This window comes from Sander lucioperca, chromosome 4 (assembly GCF_008315115.2).
Source record: "Sander lucioperca isolate FBNREF2018 chromosome 4, SLUC_FBN_1.2, whole genome shotgun sequence".
Lineage (NCBI taxonomy): Eukaryota > Metazoa > Chordata > Actinopteri > Perciformes > Percidae > Sander > Sander lucioperca.
The window spans coordinates 41,540,909-41,563,408 of NC_050176.1; the positions used below are offsets into that span (position 1 = coordinate 41,540,909).

General features: G+C 48.1%; 1 protein-coding gene across 1 annotated transcript in view; it reads right to left on the minus strand.

The window, feature by feature from the left end:
* Positions 1-1,857: 1,857 nt before the first annotated feature.
* Positions 1,858-22,500, minus strand: part of kcnh1b (potassium voltage-gated channel, subfamily H (eag-related), member 1b) — a 31,506-nt gene continuing 10,863 nt past the window's right edge. The window contains exons 5-11 of the mRNA XM_031297137.1: positions 21,846-21,964; positions 20,448-20,840; positions 17,574-18,003; positions 12,529-12,728; positions 11,780-12,032; positions 9,035-9,231; positions 1,858-3,592 (exon numbers count right to left, since the gene is read on the minus strand). Coding sequence (XP_031152997.1) covers positions 2,750-3,592; positions 9,035-9,231; positions 11,780-12,032; positions 12,529-12,728; positions 17,574-18,003; positions 20,448-20,840; positions 21,846-21,964 — 2,435 coding nt within the window. The 3' untranslated portion in view covers positions 1,858-2,749. The remainder of the gene's footprint in view (positions 3,593-9,034; positions 9,232-11,779; positions 12,033-12,528; positions 12,729-17,573; positions 18,004-20,447; positions 20,841-21,845; positions 21,965-22,500) is intronic.

Genomic DNA, 22,500 nt, shown 5'->3' on the forward strand with positions numbered 1-22,500 from the left:
GAAATACATCTCTCGTCTCGCATACGTCACCTTGCTCACTATAGCTGAAAAGCAAGAAAAAAACGTTAACATTTAAAAAAAAGTGACTTAACGTCAAAAAAAGCCACGAAAATGTTGGAAAAAGCGATAAAAACTTAAAAAGAAATACCCAAAATGTCAAAAAAGCATCACAAATGTTGAAAAAATAAATATAGTGTCCAAAAAGTGACTTAAAGCTTCCAAAATAATCCCGTCTAAAGCGTTGAATGAAAAAACTCCCAGAAATGTTGAAAAAAGTTAGGGTTCCAAAAAAGCATAAAAAATGTTGAAATGTGTCCGGTAGTGAACGGGGAGAGACAGATTAAGTTTTGTAAAAAAAAGTATTCGTCTTTACTAAATTTTTCAAGATAGTTTTCAACCGTAAGGGGAGGGACTTCGCCTCTCTAGTCGTAAATAAAAACGTCTTCAACTTAAAATAACTTTAAGTTTGCTATCATGTTTTGCAGATGATACTCAAGTTGAAGCCGCAAAACTTTTTATACTAAAAACAGAATACGTTCTATGTTATCAATCTGGTTTACTGTTCATTCAGAACGGAGAGCAGCTGAGAACGAGGCCCGAACCCTTTACCTTTCAGTCTAACAGCCTAGCAGTTAGCTCCTAGTATCAAATGTGAGAGCACCACCAAGCTCTGGTATAATATTAGACGTAGCGAGAGCAATCAAGTTACCAGGGTTGGTTATGCCGTGACAATATAGTAAAAGATCGATACTTGGCGTCCGTGTATCGATACGGTTTTGCCAGGGAATATATCGCGATACTATGCTGTATCGAATTATTCTTAACCCACCCCCTAACCTAACCCTAACCCCTTCCAAACAGAGATGCTGCAATAGCGTCGCAACAAAGGTCAGCATAGTATGAAGGTAGTTTGGTTGCTGTAAGTTCCTCCGAAGCCTAACAACCAGTGACTTCTGGAGCGGAAACAGCGCCCAGCACGACTGCCAGCAGCAATCAAAATCACAACAAAGAGGCAAAAGTCTGACGGACAGATACAGAGGCACTGACTGACTTTCACCTCCAACACAGACACGTTACCTACGTACGGTGCCAATAAGCCACAATTATTTGTCTTTTGTACAGCCGGGTTAAAACATATTCCTCTTGAATTCAGATGCATTTAGGCCGCCGCAAATATCAGAATTATTACCATCAAACGTGATCTTTGACACTGAAGCATTCATGTTGCTGTTGTTTGAATGTGGATGTTAAAACCCCATGGGCTTCATTCAGATCTGAAGCAACATGGGAACATGCATGCACTGATTTTTTATTAAAACTAAAACTTAAAAATCCAGACCAATGTCGAGCTCTGTGCAGGAATAAAACATCGGACACATTTAGGGATTCATTGTCACTGTGCTGCATCAATTTGTTCACATTCACTCTGGATATAAAAACGCTACCGATCCCTAACAAGCAAAGACTTCTGAACAAATCTGAACACAGTGTTTAGTCTGCATGAAGTTGCGGACATTCTGCCGCCATTTCCTGCCATAAAACCCACCAAGCGACCCACCGAACTGTTGACCGTCAGATGAAAGTCTGAACTACAATGTCCTTTAATGTCCGTCTTTTGATTAACGCTCTGAACTACCAGTTGCAGAGCGTTGGCTTTGATATGTTGTCATGCAATCGCTCAATTCTCCGACAGCGCTGTCGGAAAAACCAACCTACGATACGTGGAAGTAGTGACGTCATGGACGCCATCCTCTTTTTGTCAGTCAGTTTGAGATCCATCTGTCCGCTGGAATCACAGAGATCTGTCTCCTGGATTCTCCTTGAACTTTATTTTGAAGTTTGAAGACCTTTTTTTTGAATGAAGTGTGAAGACAGCCAATGAGAGCGGACCCTTCAGGATCTGGTAGAGCTAGCGACTGGGGCAAATCCACCCGAATCATCGCTATAAGGCGGGTTCACACCAGGGCGGAAAAAATATTCAAGTTGCGCCATTTGCATCATAATATTTGGATCATTTGTGTTGAATTGCATTACCCGCCAGTGTAGAGCTGTAGGCACCAACAACGTTTCTTTACGTCATCAATATGGCAAAAAAAAGAAGAAAATACATTATTGCTGCACCAGATACCTCGGTAAATCAAATGGCATTATGTCTGGATTCAAAATTTCATCCGGCAGAGTTTGGTGATGTTTACTGCCTTCTCCAAGAAGTAAAAGTTACGTCTGGATGATGATGCCACTTCCAGCGCTACTTGAAGTACATATTTTGCAGTTTTTTTAATTGCAATAACCGGATAAAAAGGCAACACGCGAATTTGACGCTCAAGTTCAAATGTTTTGCGCCATTTGCGCCGTGTGCCGCGTCTTTGCATTGACTTTGTATGTAATTGGGAACATGCCATTAGAACACGGTTTCCTTTATCACAGTACCAAAGTCTTGAAGAACAACAGTAAAGCCATCTTTTATATTATTGCCAAAATCACATGAAGGTCTAAACCTTCCTGAGAACCAAAGGTGCCATGACTGTCATGACTTTATATATATATATATATAGTGTGAAAATCCGCCTTATCCTCAGTCCAGTTTGTAATGTAATGTCTCGCAGGGCGATGCTACGAACATAACAAAGTGCTTTTGTGCGGGATCATCGTCCTCTTAACTGCCATTGGCTCAGCTTCACACTGTGGTCAGGCACTCTCGTCAGACATGTGTCGGGTCAGACTCCCGCACACCGACTCCATGCGCAGTTTAACAGAAGCTGTCCCCATCGGAGTCGGGCGACGGAGGCCTCGAGATCTCGAAGAAAGAACCCGAAGACTTCCTGGATTTGAGAAGTTGCAGCATCTCGGCCATCTGAGTCTCCAGCGCCGCCATGCGACTGTTCAGACCTCTGATGTCTCCTCTCAGTTCCTGTTTCAGCTCGAGGAAAGACGCCTGAATGCTCTGCTCCGGTATCGTGCAGAAGACCTTCTTCTCGTCCGACTGGACCGGGCTTTGCTCCTGCGGTGTTCGGGCGTCTCCGACATTGTCCAAGCGCAGTTCGCTCTTCGTGATGCCACTGTCGCAGGAGTCTGTTTTCTTAAGGGACATCTCGCCGTGAGACTTAGTTCTGTCGGGCAGCGTCTCCATGGACTCGGCCTTAGAGACGCTGCTCCACGACTCTGCCTTCACCACCGACTCCTTGAATCGCCCCCAGCCTTTAGCTTTGGCCGGCTCTGCTGATTTGCAGCCGATCACGTTTCCGTTTTGTGTGGCGGGAGCGTGGAGCATGACTCGGCTGGACGTCCGGGAGGAAGCAGAGGATGTCGAGGATGTGGTTGCCGTGGATTGGTTCTCCGTCACCATGACTATGCTGGTGGAGGCCAGGACCACCGGACCTCTGGGCTTCTCCAGGGGAACGACGCCCGTCTCCACATCACCAGCGTCGTGATCGGCACGCTCGGTGGCGAGCCGTGCCTCCCGCTGCTGCCTGAAACGCTGGAAGAGGCGTCGCACCGGATGATCCGGAGGCAGGTTGAGAGGAGCCTCGTTCTTCCTCTTCAACATCTCCTCTTCCTCACGTTTCACATCACTGATCTTCCGGAAGACAATCTGTAAAAGAAAAAACAACAAGAGAAACGATTAGAAAGGTTTCACTTTGTGAAACAGATATCTTTACTTCTTTACCCCCTACTCCCAGAAAGGGAAATAAAAGACTACAGGCTACAGGATTTGTGTTTAAGGCATGGATGTCCGAGACATTAAACGATTACTTTTTTAATTTTATACCAATGTGGAAAATCAGTGCCTCTGTCTATCCCACGGATGTATTATAAAAACTGAATGCAGCGTTTGAGGCACAGTAGCTCAGTCTGTAGGGAGTTGGATTAAGAACTGGAGGGTCGCCGGTTGAAGTCCCCGTACACACCGAAGTATGGAATGTGGACTGGTAGCTGGAGAGGTCAATCCAGCTCACCTCCTGGGCACTGCCAAGGATGACACACCTTCTTGAGCAAGGCACCTTGCACCAAGGAGCAGCCCCCTCACTCTGACATCTCTCCATTAGTGTGTTTAGCATGTATAGGTCCTGAGCATGTTTGTAATTCAGGCCTGTGTTCAATGTATGTGCAACTGTATTAACAAAGTGAAAATTGTGAATTTCCCCTCGCGGGATAAATAAAGGCATTCTTCTTCTTCTTCTTCATTCCTCTGAGAGTAACTCAGTAGCGCACAAAGCCTAAATATGACCCAGATGATCTGCGCTGCTTCCTCACTGTGCGGCACAAAGAGCAAGCGCACTAGAGCCGGCAGCTTCCTGTTTAGCTCTCTGCTAATTTGAATGATGATTAAATGATTTGATGGTGCGCCTCTTCAAGACTTTCCAAATGTTATTGGTGTGACGCTCAGAAAAATGTGCTATGTTCAATTTGCTTCAAAGTCCGGTGCACTTCCTGGGGGGCCTGGTCAATGCAATCGGCGTTATTTTCAGAGGCTGTGTCAATGTGTTTGGTGTTTTAAGCCCCCAAAGTCATCTTCCAGACAGCGCTGCCTGGAAGACACTAGGATTAGGCAATGGTTAGGGTTAAAACACAACACCCAGGATGGGCGCTGCGAGGGGCACGGCCGCTAGGGGCACAGATTTCTAGCCTAGGAAAACTACATCTACTCTGTTGGGGTGAGAGATAGAGCTGGCAAAGCGAGACTATTATTCTCTCCAAACCCAAAATGGACACGTCCATTAAACCTGATTCAGAGAGAAATGGTTTCCACTTGCTTTAATCCTCTGTGGGGACTCGTTGCCCTGTTCCCCACCAGGCTAGCAAGTGAAAAGCCAGCTAGCATGTTAGCGGTAAGCACGACTGCTATCCCTGCGAGAAGTCACCACCCCTGATTGGTCACGTTATGTAAAAACATACAGAGTTTTCACCCAGAGCTTCAGGTCATCGATTAAAACTGCATGATCTATGGTGTCAAATGGAGCACTCATATCTGAAGTGTGTGGATTAAGTCATTTATTTTTAAAGAAACATATCTGTGCTGTTCAGTGCTCTGATCGGGAAAAAGAGAATCCCAGCACGTTGAAAAGTTACGCCAAGAGTCCTTACAAAGGGCACTAAAAAGTTACGCCAAAGGGATACGCAGAGCATCAAAAAGTGACATCCAAGTGCAATATTTGACAAGTTGTGTCTGCAGACCGTCAGCAATGAGTGATCAAGGTATGGCCGTTGGAGCCATTATATGATGGTGGGACAAGTACACATATATACAGTATACTGTATGTCATGTTCTGCCTCTAAGGATCTCTTAATCAAAACAAAAGATGTAGTTTGGTGACATGGTGAAGCAATATGGGATCATTGCAGTAAGTAAGCAGAGATGTTCACGTTAAAAATCAGTGTTTTCGAAGGTGTTGCTAACATTTGCTCAGCTTGTTTCTCTAATATAGAGTTAAAAACATAAACATTAAGCTTAAAACTGGATATAAAGTCATTTTATGACTTAAAGTGTGAGACCTGTGCTGAGTCTGAGTGTGGCGTTACTCTGCAGCGACAGCGAGAGGTGGCGAGGCTTTCCCACTCAGCGATGTCATCAGTATGTTGATACCCTGACTGGCAATTTCCACTGGATGCAGAACGTCTGCGGAACGTCTGCGGAACGTCTGCGGAACGTCTCCGGAACGTCGACGGAGTCATTAAGTTTCCATTAAAGTCAATGTGTGTATTTCCACTGACTGCAGAACGTCTGCATCCCGACTCCGTCCCAGCTCCGTCAGTCCCAGCCCTCTGGAGCAGATACCAGAGCTTCTATTGTTGACGGACGGCGGAGAGCTCCGCAGCAATTCAACACAATTCAGATTGTGCGGGACAGGAAGTCGAGCACAGAAACAAAATAAAATATCCGGTAACTTTTCAAAATAAAATCCAGCGTGCTCACGGCGGGTCATATTTCCCTGCACTACACCTTGAAAACACAGCTCAGAGTAGTTTCCCCTCTACTCCTCTGGATGGAAACTAACTGGTGGTGGTTTTGTGGTTCTGTTTATAGAAACTACATCCTGTTATATCGCGCGAACATACGTGAATTCGCGAGATCTCGTGGTCGGCTGGCCGCAGCCTTTACGCAACTAATCAGGACCTGGTGGGTATTGACGGACGGCGGAGCACGCAGCCGTTCTGCAGCAGAGCCGGTCCGCAGAGGTTCTGCATCCTGTGGAAATCCACGGTGAGCCAATCAGGGAGCTCCTGACCTGCTGTAATTTGATCTGGTGCACTAAGCAGCAGCAGCTGCAGCAGCTGGACGTTTCTATCAGGGAGCTGTCAGACGGGTGAGAACGGAGAACGTGAGAGAACTGCTAATGATCCTCAACACATCAGCCCGCCGCTCGACACTCAGACCCGGTAGAAACACAAACTCTACAGTCTGCAGGGGCTCTCAGTCTGTTTCTATAGAAGTCTGTGAGTAGTATGTAGAGAGACAACAGTAGAGAGTAGTATGTAGAGAGACAACAGTAGAGAGTAGTATGTAGAGAGACAACAGTAGAGAGTAGTATGTAGAGAGACAACAGTAGAGAGTAGTATGTAGAGAGACAACAGTAGAGAGTAGTATGTAGAGAGACAACAGTAGAGAGTAGTATGTAGAGAGACAACAGTAGAGAGTAGTATGTAGAGAGACAACAGTAGAGAGTAGTATGAAGAGAGACAACAGTAGAGAGTAGTATGTAGAGAGACAACAGTAGAGAGTAGTATGTAGAGAGACAACAGTAGAGAGACAACAGTAGAGAGTAGTATGTAGAGAGACAACAGTAGAGAGACACCAGTAGAGAGTAGTATGTAGAGAGACAACAGTAGAGAGTAGTATGTAGAGAGACACCAGTAGAGAGTAGTATGTAGAGAGACAACAGTAGAGAGTAGTATGAAGAGAGACAACAGTAGAGAGTAGTATGTAGAGAGACAACAGTAGAGAGACAACAGTAGAGAGTAGTATGTAGAGAGACAACAGTAGAGAGTAGTATGTAGAGAGACAACAGTAGAGAGTAGTATATAGAGAGACAACAGTAGAGAGTAGTATGTAGAGAGACAACAGTAGAGAGACAACAGTAGAGAGTAGTATGTAGAGAGACAACAGTAGAGAGTAGTATGTAGAGAGACAACGGTAGAGAGTAGTATGTAGAGAGACAACAGTAGAGAGACAACAGTAGAGAGACAACAGTAGAGAGTAGTATGTAGAGAGACAACAGTAGAGAGTAGTATGTAGAGAGACAACAGTTGAGAGACAACAGTAGAGAGTAGTACGAAAGACCGTGGTTCATGTGCCATTCTTTTGTTAACCCCACCAACTGTCTTTTCCTAACCCTAACTGTCCCGTTCTTGTGCTGCGTGTCAGTTAAACGTACGTCCCGACCCAGAGCGTCAAAAAGTGACGCTAAGAGTCTCGACCAAGCGTGTCTAAATATGACGCTAAAGGAGATTTTTTGCGTCAGTAAGAAAAGCCCAAATCACCTGGCCAAGCGCCACTTTTTTGACGCGCTGGAAGTGAGAATGTGTTGATTCTAGACACTGATTGGTTGAGCGTCTTACAAGAGAGAGTGAATGTTACGGCCTTTTCTACCCGTCTATTATCCCCTTCCTGCTGCTCTACCAGGCGAACGCGTTTTCACAGTGAATATGGACATCAGTAAGAAGTGTGTGCTCTTCTATGCCTGAGGGAGATCTCTGCCGTCCGTCCTCTGTGGACACGAACCATCCCTCTACTTCTAATCCCTGCCTCTCACACGCTATGATGTCAGGTCAGTGGTTGTCTCGCGACGATGCAGCTCTCCGCTGTAGTCGGAGGGTTTGGAGGTGAGCGCTGCCCTGGCAGGTCGTTTCTCTTCACCAGCACCATTATTGCACAGCCAAGCAGGACAGAGCACGATGGCTTTCACATCGATTTACAGAGAGACAGAGACTGAGAGAGAGAGAGAGAGAGAGAGAGAGAAAGACAACTTATCTCGTATGGTTTTGATATTTAAAAGCCTTTCTAACACTGACTGTGTTTCTGTGACGGCCAACATTTCCTCCGATTCTACGCAGGAAGTGACGGGGCCAAGTTCATGGATCGCTGATCATTGATTTCTGTTGTTTGGCTCAATAAAGGGTCTTATTAAACTGACCTTTCAGGGCTTCAAGGACTCGTTCACATCCTTTACCCACCGCAGCTCTAAAGCACCAAAGGTATTCTGCAGAACCATGTCTTGTTTGTGTTTGTGTCTGCAGCTGCCGTTAAGGGTTAACGTGAGCAGAGTGCGTTAGCGTCAGCGGAGGTGTGAACCCAGCTGTCTGTCACCATCCACCTCCACACTGTTGGCTCAGCCGACACCACAGCTGCTCTCAGTCTGCACACACACACCTTCCTGCTGTTAATGTCGCCGTGGTCGGATATTAGCAGCGTTTGGGTGTTTGCTCAATAGCAGTTTTGGCGTCAGTTTGTACCTGATTTTAAATGTTATCGAGCCAATGAGATGATGAAAACATCACAGTCCCCTCAGTTTCCCATGTAAAGGTATGATATGTGTGAATGTCTGACTCACCCTCTTCCTCAGGTTGTAGGTGTGTGGTGTGTGTGTGTGTGTGTGTGTGTGTGTGCGTGTGTGTGTGTGTGTGTGTGTGTGTGTGTGTGTGTGTGTGTGTGTGTGTGTGTGTGCGTGCGTGTGTGTGTGTGTGTGTGTGTGTGTGTGTGTGTGTGTGTGTGTGTGTGTGTGTCTGACTCACCCTCTTCCTCAGGTTGTAGGTGTGTGTGTGTGTGTGTGTGTGTGTGTGTGTGTGTGTGTGTGTGTGTGCGTGTGCGTGTGTGTGTGTGTGTGTGTGTGTGTGTGTGTCTGACTCACCCTCTTCCTCAGGTTGTAGGTGTGTGTGTGTGTGTGTGTGTGTGTGTGTGTGTGTGTGCGTGTGCGTGTGCGTGTGTGTGTGTGTGTGTGTGTGTGTGCGTGTGCGTGTGCGTGTGCGTGTGCGTGTGTGTGTGTGTGTGTGCGTGTGCGTGTGCGTGTGCGTGTGTGTGTGTGTGTGTCTGACTCACCCTCTTCCTCAGGTTGTAGGTGAGCAGCAGGTTTCGGGAGAAGTGGTTGGCGAAGGCCGAGTAGAAGTTGAGAACTTTCTGCAGCGCGTCCCGTTTGATGATGTGGAGGTCGCAGTATGTCAGCGCTCGCACGTTAGCGCACGACTGGGCCAGCGTCATCTCCTTCCAGAAGATGTCCCCAAACACGTCGCCTTTACCTGCAGACAGACAGGCAGGCAGACAGGCAGACATACAGACAGACAGAAAGACAGACGGACAGGGAGACAGGGAGACAGACGGACAGAGAGGAAGAGACAAACAGACAGACAGGCAGGGAGACAAACAGACAGACAGTTAGACAGACAGGCAGGAAGACAGAGAGGCAGACAGACAGGCAGGGAGACAGTCAGACAGGCAGGCAGGAAGACAGATAGACAGACAGACGGACAGAGAGAAAGAGAGAGACAGACATTGGAAACAGGGAAACAGAGAAACAAACAGACAGATAGGCAGGCAGACAGACAGGGGAACAGGGAAACAAACAGACAGACAGGCAGGCAGACAGACAGGTTACAGACCTTCTGACCTCCACAACATTTTAACAGCAGATCTGAGAAATGAAATCATTTTTCTGAACATGTAAATGTTTGACTGTCAGAGAACGGCCCGGCGGCCGCGGCAGACTTTGACGTTGTTTCCATGATCCTGTTTAAACTGAACTCAAACTGAACTAAATAAAAACCTGAACAGCTAGAGAAGTCCTTCTTTCTGCAGCGGAAAGCTTCTGTCTGTCAAAGTAGCATAAACAGAACTGGATCAGTTAGTGATGCCAGGATGAGTAAGGATCACTCTGAGGATGGGACTCTGGTACGACCCGAGCTAACTGACAGCTACACATGTTTGGAGAAGAGCTCCATCAGAGGGAAGACGAGCGCTGATGCAGCTGCTGTCAGGAGACATTCATGTGAACAGAGGAAGTGAAGTGGACTGTAAACAGTTGCTGATGTGAACCCAGAGCTCAGAGCGCTTCTGAGAGATCTGCAGAGTCTAAATATTTATACGGACAGGAACTGAAGCCGATTCGGTCTGCTGAGAAACCCGCTCTCGTGCTGATTATCTGGGACACCGAGCAGATATTTAAAGCACAGAAACAGAGCATCCGACAGCAGTGACAACATCTTAAAAATGTAATACCGTGACATTGATATGTTGGGTTTTTACAGTCGGGGCAGCAAAGCGCTTCCGTACGTGTTAACTTATCCAAGTTGTGGATGTTAAAAACTGCGAAATCCACAGAGCTTCACAGCTGAGTCTCTTGCACTATATATTATATACATATCTCTGTCAGGGAGCAGAGCTCGGAGGTTTTGGGAACTCGCAGAGTGATTTGCCCAATGACTCTGACAGCTGTTTGCTGAGCCTCGACAGCTCCCTCCATCATCTTTCCCTCCGTTTGTCTCCAGGCAGGCAGCACGTTTCAGGAAGAAACAAACACTTCATACGTAAAACTGATGCTCTGCTAATGAGCGCCGCGGAGCACGGTTCCTACGCACGCTGACGAAAATAGCAAGCTGCCAGAGGCAGGCAGGCAGACAGACAGGTGACCCTGCAGGCTTCACTCTTCCTGTTCCAGAGGCAGGCAGACAGACAGGTGACCCTGCAGGCTTCACTCTTCCTGTGCCAGAGGCAGACTACTAATTTAGAGGCTGGCCGGTTGGCTGGTTAGCTAGCTTGATGCTAAGTGTTTAGCAGTGCAGAGGGGGGGCAGAGAGAGGGAGGTATCAGATGAAGTGGTTGTTTAGCCAATGGCCGACGCCGATTCAGCCAAAATAAAGGCTGACAAAGGCCACACGGCACAACTAGGGCGCAGCCTTGGTGTGTGAGGGCCTTCACTAAAATCCTCTCTGCTTCTTCTGGGGATATTTCAGTCTCAAAGTCGACAAATCTGCCAAAATCTGCTTTGAATGTGGCGTAATTGCAGTTTGAACAACAGCTTCCTGTCTTTTTGGTTTGGAGCACAACTAGGGGGGCCAAAATCTATTGTGAACCTAAACTGATACGCGGGCCGGATCAAAGTTTCTGAGGGGCCGTGTTTGGCCCGCGGGCCTCGAGTTGGACACCTGTGCTGACTGTGGAGGTGTAACTCAGCGGTGGCGCCGAGCTAACGCTGAAGCAGCAAGAGCAGGTCCAGAACCAGAGCCAGGTCCGGAGGTTTCCCGCTGAGACACACACACTCATACACGCAAGCACACACACACAAACACACACACACACACACACACACACACACACAGAAATAGTGCGTGTCACTATCTTTGTGGGGACCCGTCATTGACATAATGCATTCCCTAGCCCCTTACCCTAACCTTAACCCTTACCCTCACCCTAACCATAACCTAATTCTAACCCTAATCCTAAAACCAAGTCTTAACCCTCAAACAGACCTTTAACCTTGTGGGGTCCAGCATTTTAGGCCCCACAAAGCTGTCCGGACCCCACAAGTATACTGGACTCCCGCAGGCTTCACTCTTCCTGTTCCAGAGCTCGGGTGTTTCCTCCGGAGTCGGCCTTTTGTCATTTCTTTCTTTTTTCGACTATTTATCACAGTTTTTGGGGCTTTTTTCCCCCCCGACTTCTTCCTCGCTTTGTTCAAAGTTTTTGTAGTTTTTTCCAACGTTTTTCAGTCAGATGTTGCTGTTTGAATCTCTGATGAAAGCCAGACCTTGATGAGTTTAAAGAGTCGAGACGTTGAGGAAGCAGACTCACCTAAGATGGCCACCACCTCGTCGTCCTGGATGACCTCCAGAGAGCCTGACACCACGAAGCAGAGGTTGTCCACGCTCTCCCCGGCGTGGTACAGCAGGTCGCCCGGCGCGCTGTGCACCGTCTGGAACTCCATGGCGAGGGCCCGCAGGCAGCCGTCGCTCGCCAGCCGGAACGCCGGGTGCTCCTTGAACACCTTCCTGTTCAGGTGGACGCAGATGTCCGCTCGCATGTCCTTAGGACAGATCTGGAGCACCTGCGGACGCAGAGATCAAACCCAGTTAGAGCAGGAAGTAAGGTGAGGAAGTATAAAGCCACGAGACCAGTTGAATCTTGCAGCTCCTTGCAACGTGTTGGTCAGCAGCGTTCTAAAAGCTGCCAGTTCTCACCAATGAGACAAGACAGTGTATCATCTCCATAGCAACGCCTCTCAGTGACCGACCCCTGTGACATCCCTGTGACCGGCACATGTGACATCACTGTGACCCATGTGACATCACTGTGACCCGCCCCTGTGACATCACTGTGACCTGCCCGTGACATCCCAGTGACCGTGACATCACTGTGACCTGCCCATGACATCCCAGTGACCGTGACATCACTGTGACTGGCCAATGTGACATCCCAGTGACCTGCCCATGTGACATCACTGTGACCTGCCCATGTGACATCACTGTGACTTGCCCATGTGACATCACTGTGACCGGCCCATGTGACATCACTTTGACCCGCCCCCTGTGGCGAGGCGTTACCTTGTCTGTGTCGATGCCTCTGGACATGGACCAGGTGGACACGATGTAGTCCATGACGCGCTCGCTGAGGCCTTTGGGCACCTGGTAGAGTTTGAGGAAGTCGCGCACGCTGTTGAGCATCTCGTGGTAGCGGTTGGTGTTGGCGTACATCTGCTGGAAGATGGTGGTGACGTTACCGAAGATGGTGGCGTACAGCAGCGCTGTTAACAACAAGCAGACGACACTCAGGGTTTTATCTACAGGACACAAAATATAAAAGATACTTTCATTTTTAGGTAGGGCGACCATATTTTGATTTCCAAAAAAAGAGGACACTCGGCTCTGACTCGAGACACAAATTCAGACAGGCTTCTCAAAGGTTAATGAACATGCTTTATTATGCCTCAATGGTGCAAAAATAACTTCTGTAATAAAATCAAATCAAATCTGTAACAACCTGTAACATAACAATAGCTCTCTTTTAAAATAAATAAACCTGGCAGCTTTTGATCCGGCCCGCATATCTATTTAGGTTCACGATACATTTAATCTAGTTGTGCGCCAAACCCAAAAAGACAGGAAAGTGTTTTTCAAACTGCAGTTACGCCACGCAATACACAATTTTTGCAGATTTGCCGACTATGAGACTCAGAAATTCCCCCAGAGAGTTTTCATATTCAGGCTGAGAAACGGGTTGCTGTGAGTCCTACTTTCAAATTGTAATCTTTGTTTTGCTTGATTTGCTAAACTGTGCGACGGCTAAGGAACTTTTGTAGGGCTTTATGTCGACAAAAATGCGACTAAAGTCGAAAAAAGCAACAAAAATGACAAAATAAATATGTCAAAAACAGCGACTTGCAGTAATACGGTCAAAGATGCATGTCAATAAACTATACTTGTCCCGCCCTTGATGTGGTTTTCATTTTCCAGAGTGGCCCCTTAGTGAAAGGTGAGTTTGACGCCCCTGGGTTAAGGGTTAAATATCTGAAAGATCTTTCTTCTCGTCTTTGATTTTCTCTCCTCCGTTTCCTCCAGCATCAGATCTTGATTATTGATTATTATTGATCTGTGCAACAGTCCATTTAAAGAACCAATAGTTTAGTTCCCCAGGGGATGACTTCCACTCTTTTCCCTCGCTTTGTGGAAGACTTTGGTACGCGTATTTGGGGGGGGTTTAGGCGTCCTCCCTCCCGTTTTTCACTAGAAAAGAAGAAGCCATTTCCCTGTACATTTGGTGGGTTTTGTGTCTCTTTTTGGTCCTTTTTCTTTCCTTTGGGGTTGTTTTGACTCCCTGGTGATTTGGCGTCTTTTATTAGTCAGTTTGCGTCTCGTTTTCACATCATTTTGGACCTTAATTATCACCATATCTGTGTCTATAACATTGGAATACCTAGAGCAGATAATACATAGATAACACTCAAACAAGCTTAAAGACAAATCTTGTTAAAAAAGTCTGACTACAATCATGAGATCTGAGAAAAGTCTTTCAGAAACATTCATTTGGCTCAGCGCTGCACCTGAATCTTATAATGTCTTCAGCCCTAAAAACATACTTCTTTATTCCCGGAGTCAGGGTCTGAGAGCGGACGTGATTGGTCGGATGTGTCTCAGATTAACGGTTCATCTCTCAGTCATCGATGCAAACTGCTGCAGTCCATCCCTGACTCAGCTGTGCTCCGTCACAGCCTGTCAGCAGTATGGACCCCGGGGGGGGGTCACCGGATCAATGCCGACCCCCGTGCAGCACTACCAGCAGCAGCAGAAACCTGCCGCCGTCTGCCATGAAGCCGCTGACAGCAGCTCAGACAGGAAGTGTCACACTGTAACCTTCATAGAGGAGAGCAGGGGGTCAAACGCCACTTCACTAAGGGCCACGCTGGAAAATGAGAATCACATCAAGAGCCAGACATGCAGGCTCCTATCTTGCACCCGGCGCAGCGCAAAGCCCGACGCAAGAGTCTTTACTAGTTTAAGACTGATGCAGTCGTCAATTTCCTGTCCAGCGCCCACGTCGTTTAAATAACAAATGCACCTGCACCCATCTGTGGCCCATGGGCGTGCTGGTCTTACAGGGAGGTGTGTTCAGGTGCATTCTGGGCGTGCTGGTCTTACAGGGAGGTGTGTTCAGGTGCATTCTGGGCATGCTGGTCTTACAGGGAGGTGTGTTCAGGTGCATTCTGGGCGTGCTGGTCTTACAGGGAGGTGTGTTCAGGTGCATTCTGGGAGTATTACTATCTTGAGGCAGCGGGAAGTGATGGCACCATTGACCAACAAAAACCTGGTCTAAAGTCAATAACGCAGCATTTCATTGTTATTTTAACAGAGCATTAGTAAAATGCTCCTAGACTCGTGCACACTATGCTTGTTACACACACAGGGACGCACAGCAGCACACACACATGCAGAAGATTACAAATGAAAATATTACGTTGCAAATCCTCCATCATAACAGCAATGCTCCAAGGTCCAAACACGCCTGGCTTTTAAAGGGAATGGGAGATGATCTCTGATTGGTTGATTGCATGTTACGCCTAAAACACCCCTCTGATTAATGAAGACACTAAGTATAACCCTTATTACACCCTAATACACCTGCGCCAGGCGATATGAGTGCACGGCGCTGCACGCCGTGCACTCAGAAGACAGTGCTTCCGGGAGATGGCCATCTGTTGTTGTTTTTTTCTCTGCTGCTAAATTCTATATATTCTACCGTCACCTCACACTGAACCTAACTCATAACAATCAGTGCTCTGTTACCTAGTAGTCTACCTATACCCTGTCTTTGGTTGTCTGTTGTCTGTCCTGTCCCTTGTCTGTCTTAAATGCTCTACTTTAAGTAGTAATTGCACTTTATGTACAATGTGTGTGCACTAAATGTAGCCTGTCTCAAATGTCGTTTTTATATATTTTAAATGTAACAGCGTGCTCAGCGTGTAACACCACTTGATCCACGGTGAAACGTTGTTTCGTCTCACTATATGCAGTGTATATGGTTGAAATGACAATCAAACCCACTTGACTTGACTTGACTAATTCCCCCCACCAAACAACCTTTTATCATACACTGGTTACAGAACATTAGCCGAACCACGTTGTCACTCATGCGGCATTAGCAATGTGCTTTTCCTACGATGTGACCAGAGCGTGTAACTGAAACATGAAGTTGTTTTTTACTCATGTAGAGGCTGGCCGGTTGGCTGGTTAGCTAGCTTGATGCTAAGTGTTTAGCGGTGTAGAGGGGGGGCAGAGAGAGGGAGGTATCAGATGAAGTGGTTGTTTAGCCAATGGCCGACGCCGATTCAGCCCAAAACAACGCATGGCGACGGTGTGGGACACACGGCACAACTAGGGCGCGGCCTTGGTGTGTGAGGGCCTTCACTAAAATCCTCTCTGCTTCTTCTGGGGATATTTCAGTCTCAAAGTCGACAAATCTGCCAAAATCTGCTTTGAATGTGGCGTAATTGCAGTTTGAACAACAGTTTCCTGTCTTTTTGGTTTGGAGCACAACTAGGGGGGCCAAAATCTATTGTGACCCTAAACTGATACGCGGGCCGGATCAAAGTTTCTGAGGGGCCGTGTTTGGCCCGCGGGCCTCGAGTTGGACACCTGTGCTGACTGTGGAGGTGTAACTCAGCGGTGGCGCCGAGCTAACGCTGAAGCAGCAAGAGCAGGTCCAGAACCAGAGCCAGGTCCGGAGGTTTCCCGCTGAGACACACACACTCATACACGCAAGCACACACACACACACACACACACACACGCACCTACGCACGCATGCACGCACACACACACACGCACGCACACATGCACTTGAATACACACTATAAGTCCTGATTATTTACATGGAGTCTGGTGGGTTTGGTGATGGTGATTTTGGGGCTGTTTCATGTTAAATTAAAAGGATCTTACTCTTTATATATATATATATATATATATATATATATATACATCTGTGTATACATATCTATACACGCTAAAAGTAGGCCGACAGTTTGTGGAGGTTTCCCAGAACCCCCTGCAGTAAAAGCTTTTCCTCACTCCGCTTAATGATGAAGAGCTTTAATGTTGATCATTTGTCTCTGTCATCGGAAGCTGCTGTCGTCCGCTGTCATATCACACACACACACACACACACACACACACACACACACACATTGTGTGATACTGTGTGACATATGAGTGCAGGGCTGCAGGCTCAGAAGGCTGCAGCAGACATGGAGGAGTTCCAGCGTGTCAGGCTTCATCACACTGCTGAGGAAACAACTGCTACCTCTGAGGACAGCTGTCTGTCTGTCTGTCTGTCTGTCTGTCTGTCCATCCGTCCGTCTCTCTGTGTCTGTCTGTCTGCCTTGATGCTTTAGCAATATTGTTTTCCTGACATTCATGCCAATAAATAGCCTAGAAATCTAGACCACCCCAGAGGCAGCAAATATAAATTGCAGCCGGTCGTCTAGCAACTCTCCGTTGGCTTGCGAGCTGGAAAAACCAAACTCTGGTCAGGCCAATCACATCGTGTATAGAGTCAGTGGGCGGGGCTTATGGCTGCTGCTGCTGCTGGGAACAGTCTTCTGGAAGACTTGGAGTTCAGCTTTTCTTTGAGAAAAGAACAAAGAACGGCACTGAAGTCATTCTTAAAAAAGGAAGATGTGCCGACTGTTTTGTCGACACATCTTTTTGTGTTTTGCCGACTGGATACGGCAAAAGTTTAATCTATCAACTAGCTTCGCTACCTTCTTCGTTACTCTGATTGGTTGTAGTGCTATCCTATTGCGTGCAGAGGGAATTTGAAAGACAACCACACCTAATACAATTACACCTATCACCATTTCTAGTCACTGGGGGACCATAGGCAGGCTGGGGGAACTCATATTAATGTTAAAAAACCTCATAAAGTGACACTGTCATGCCATGGGACCTTCAACCCATTCAAGTTGCAGCGTTACTGCAGCGTTACTGCAGCGTTACTGCAGCGTTACTGCAGCGTTACTGCAGCGTTACTGCAGCGTTACATCCCTAATGATGAGTGCAGTTTCTGATCAATAACTAAGAAAGGATAAAGGACTCACATCCGATCATCATCATGGCCACGGCGAAGATCTTCTCTCCGTCCGTGTTGGGGGCGATGTTGCCGAAGCCGATGCTGGTGAGGCTGGTCATGGTGAAGTACAGCGCCGTGATGTAGACCGAGTCCTTGCTGGGCCCGCCCTCCCAGCGGCCCGAGCCCGAGGTGTTGAACCTGTAGGGCGTGCCCACCGTCTCGCCCAGCAGGAACAGCCAGCTGTCCATCCGCACGCCGCCGCCGTCCTCGTCCATCACCTCGTAGTCTCCAATGCTGAACCAGATGCACGCCAGCCAGTGGGCCGCCAGTCCGAACACGCACACCAGCAGCAGCAGCACGGCCGCGCCATACTCAATGTAGTGGTCCAGCTTCCGCGCCACGCGGCCCAGACGCAGCAGACGCACCACTTTGAGAGAGCTGAACAGGCTGCTGATCCCCTGCACGGGACAGAGACACAGACAAGGGACAGAGTCACATTGGGAACCGGAAGGTTGTTGGTTCAAGTCCTCGTACGGACCAAAGTATGGTGGTGGACTGGTAGCTGGAGAGGTGCCAGTTCACCTCCTGGGTACTACCAAGGTGCTCTTGAGCAAGGCACCGAACCCCCAACTGCTTGGGATGCCTTTCCATGGGCAGCCCCCCCACTCTGACATCTCTCCATTACTGCATGTAGAGGTACTGAGCATGTGTGTGTATTTCAGGCCTGTGTGTAATAACAACAGATTGAAAACATTGTAATTTCCCTTGCGGGATTAATAAAGTATAAATTATCATTATGTTATTATTTAGAGCTCCCTTTCTTCCCCTTCCCCACATATGTCATTTCTTCTGTCATCTTTCCATCCTTCCATCCATCCTCCTCCACTCTCCATCAGTGCTTTTAAAGTCTGTATGAAACCATTTAAAAGATGTATGAAACATGTATGAAAGATGCACATCACACACACACACACACACACACACACACACACACACAGACACACACACACACACACACACACACACACACACACACAGACACAGAGACACACATACACAGACACACACACACACACACACAGACACAGAGACACACATACACAGACACAGACACACACACACAGACACAGACACACACATGTATGAAAGATGCAGCAGCTGCAGCCACTCGGCCGCCTGCAGAGACACTTCCTGTCATGTTTGACTCGTCCGGCGGTGCCGCCTCTCATCAACAACACCGCTTCCACGCTGGAGAAAAACACCCACAATGCACTGCTCCTTCAGCAGCAGCCTTCACCACTGTCACTAAGGCTACATTTCCATCGCTATACGTTTTGGTTTAAAAAGGAATATCTTTTGCTACGTTTACACCTCTCATGATGCCTCTCTTTCTCATGGGTGGGCCAAATTCTCTGGGTGGGCAAAGCAGAGAAAGGGGAGGTAACCTTTCCCCTTATGACGTCATAAAGGGAAGATTCCTGATTGGCCCATCTGAGCTTTCATTTTCTCAAAGGCAGAGCAGGATACCCAGGGCTCGGTTTACACCTATCACCATTTCTAGCCACTGGGGGACCATAGGCAGGCTGGGGGAACTCATATTAATGTTAAAAAACTTCATGAAGTGACATTTTCATGCCATGGGACCTTTAAGCACTTGTGCAATGACAATAAAGTTGAATCTAATCTAATCTAAACATGTTTTAGTACTGGCGCACACCGGAAAATGGGGCTCCCCCCGAGAGCCAGTGTTTAATTCTAACCCTGTGATTTATGTTGACCGTGACCCATCCATCAGGAGTCAGAGAGAGGCCATCTCTCACCAGATGTGTTGGCTCAGCTCGTCTCAGATGAACTGGCTCTGCCGGAGCGTTTTCATTCTGCAGCTGTCAGCAGTTCAGCACCGCTCCGTCACCCGACCTTTCTCTCTGCACCTACAGGAGGTGATTACACGCTGAGGAGTCGCTGTGTGAATGTAAACCAGTCCACTCCGTCGTGCTGATTGGACGCCTGCAGTCACGCTGCCTCCTCTTTCATTTCATGCCTCAGCTGGACGGACGCTGGGCCGCACCGCTGGTCACTTTAATGGTCTACATGACTGGTACTTCATCAGCGGGAAGCTGTTGACTTAAATAGCTTTTCAGTTTGAGTACTGCAGAGACAGAGAGACTGCTGCATGTTCTCCATTATGCAGACAGTTTTAATATTAAAGATGCAAGAGATGTAATATGTTGTTACACGCAGGTTGGAGTCAGGAATGCTATTTTAGATTTTATTTATTTCTGATTTCACACGTCTGACAGCTGCAGACTTGTTCATGTTTCTACATTTAGATGTGATGCTTTAAGGAAGCTGCCATTCTGTATCTAACAGACGAATAAACATCCAAATTGAAGAATTGCATTCTTGCGGAGAGGAGGAGAGGAGAGTAGGAGAGGAGGAGAGGAGGAGAGGAGAGTAGGAGGAGAGGAGGAGGAGAGGAGGAGGAGGAGAGTATGAGAGGAGGAGGAGAGGAGGAGAGGAGGAGAGGAGGAGAGGAGAGGAGGGGGAGGAGAGGAGGAGAGTATGAGAGGAGGAGAGTAAGAGTAAGAGGAGGAGGAGAGGAGAGGTGGAGAGGAGGAGAGAGAGTAGGAGGAGAGGAAAGGAGGAGAGGAGGAGGAGGAGAGGAGGAGAGGAGGAGAGTAAGAGTAAGACGAGGAGGAGGAGGAGAGGAGAGTAGGAGGAGAGGAGAGTAGGAGAGGAGGAGGAGAGGAGGAGAGAATCTCGGTGTGAATGAAAGTGAAAGTGTGCTGAAAGGCTGACGCTACACTGGATCGCTGCCTTGACTGCGTCAGAAGAAGGTGAAGTAGTGAGAATAGTTTGAGGAAGCATGTTTTATGTAACGGAGGAGTAGACGTGGCCGTACCTCGTCCACGTTCTCGAAGGCGTTGATGACGTCGTAGGGCAGGCAGGACAGCAGGTCGATGACGAACCACGTCTTGACGTAGTTCATGCGGATGAGCTTGGGGTCGGAGATGACCTCGCCGCCGGGCCCCACGAACGTGGTGTGGAAGTTGAGGACGATGTCCACGAGGAAGATGACGTCCACGATGCTGTCCACCACCAGCCAGGTGACGTTGTTCTGCTTGGTCTTGAAGGACACGTTGTAGGGAACCATGATGGCCGTGTAGAAGGTCAGGATGAGGATCACCCAGTCCCACGTGGTCTTGAACAGGCAGTAGTGCAGGATTATGTGCGGCGGCGTCTTCGGGGTTTCCTGTTTGTACTGCGGCAGAATGTCCGACCCCAGCTGGAGAACCTGAACACGAAAACACAAAAAGTCAGCTCAGAGTTAGCAAGTAGCTCACAATCATGTTGCAGGAAATATATACGTACCTAGGAGGAGAGGAGAGTAGTAGGAGAGGAGGAGGAGGAGAGGGGGAAGTAGGAGAGGAGGAGAGGAGGAGAGGAGGAGGAGAGGGGGAAGTAGGAGAGGAGGAGAGGAGGAGGAGGAGAGGTGGAGGAGGAGGAGAGGGTGAAGTAGGAGAGGAGGAGAGGAGGAGAGGAGGAGGAGGAGAGTAGGAGGAGAGGAGGAGAGGAGGAGAGGAGAGTAGTAGGAGAGGAGGAGGAGGAGAGGGGGAAGTAGGAGAGGAGGAGAGGAGGAGAGGAGAGTAGTAGGAGAGGAGGAGGAGGAGAGGGGGAAGTAGGAGAGGAGGAGAGGAGGAGAGGAGAGTAGTAGGAGAGGAGGAGGAGGAGGAGAGGGGGAAGTAGGAGAGGAGTAGAGGAGGAGAGGAGGAGAGGAGAGTAGGAGGAGGAGAGTAGGAGGAGGAGGAGAGGAGGAGGAGGAGAGGGGGAAGTAGGAGAGGAGGAGAGGAGAGGAGGAGAGTAGGAGGAGGAGAGTAGTAGGAGAGGAGGAGGAGGAGAGGGGGAAGTAGGAGAGGAGGAGAGGAGGAGGAGGAGAGTAGGAGGAGAGGAGGAGGAGGAGAGGGGGAGAGGTGGAGGAGGAGGAGAGGAGGAGAGGAGAGGTGGAGGAGGAGGAGAGGAGGAAGAGGTGGAGGAGGAGGAGAGGAGGAAGAGGAGAGGGGGAAGTAGGAGGAGAGGAGGAGAGTAGGAGGAGAGGAGTCTGGTGGAGTTTGGTGATGGTGATTTCGGGGCTGTTTGATGTTAAACTAAAAGGATTTTCCTCTTTAACTAAAAGGTCTATCTCTGTAGGGATCCATCCCATAATGTTGTCAGACACTTAGAGTACTAATCGGAGTGTGTCAGCCTGTTTAGTGGCCTCTGACTATCCTCCTCTACCGTTACATGGCAGCTGTGAGCTCACCTCTGCCAGCCGAGAGTGTTTGTGGACGTTCTCTCCTTTCTGGACGGTGGGAGCGAGCTGCTGAAGAACTCCTCGGCTGCTGGTCAGCGCTCGAGTCAGACGGGCAAATTTACCCCAACCTGCCGACAACGCACGGGACACACACACACGACACACACACACACACACACACGTAGAAACACACAACTGAACACGTGAGGAATTCAGAGTGAACAGACAGACTGTTGAAATAACAGGGTTTTAACCGTCCACATTATTTAATATCCCGGTTAAAGCCTTCATCAATCATCAGATATAAACATATGTCATTGGTAGATGGAAATGAATGACCTAACAGTTTAGGTCTCATCATATTCTAATGATCTTGTTCACTGATCCTGCTGTTCTGTATCGGGGCTGCATGATAGGAACGAGGAGAATAGGCTATAGAATATAAAAGGCAGCACTAAAGAAAGAATGACATTTTTCTGCTGATATTTTCTTCCAACTAACACAAAAAAAATGTCACCGCAAAATAGAGGCACGCTTTCACGGGCGTTTCACCATGCTTTTACCTCAGTGTGGCCTGTTAGTACGGTCCGTGTACTTGGTGGCCAACGGATTTTCCTTTTGAAAGGAAAAAAACAAAAACGAAAAACGGCCAGTTTCCCAATTA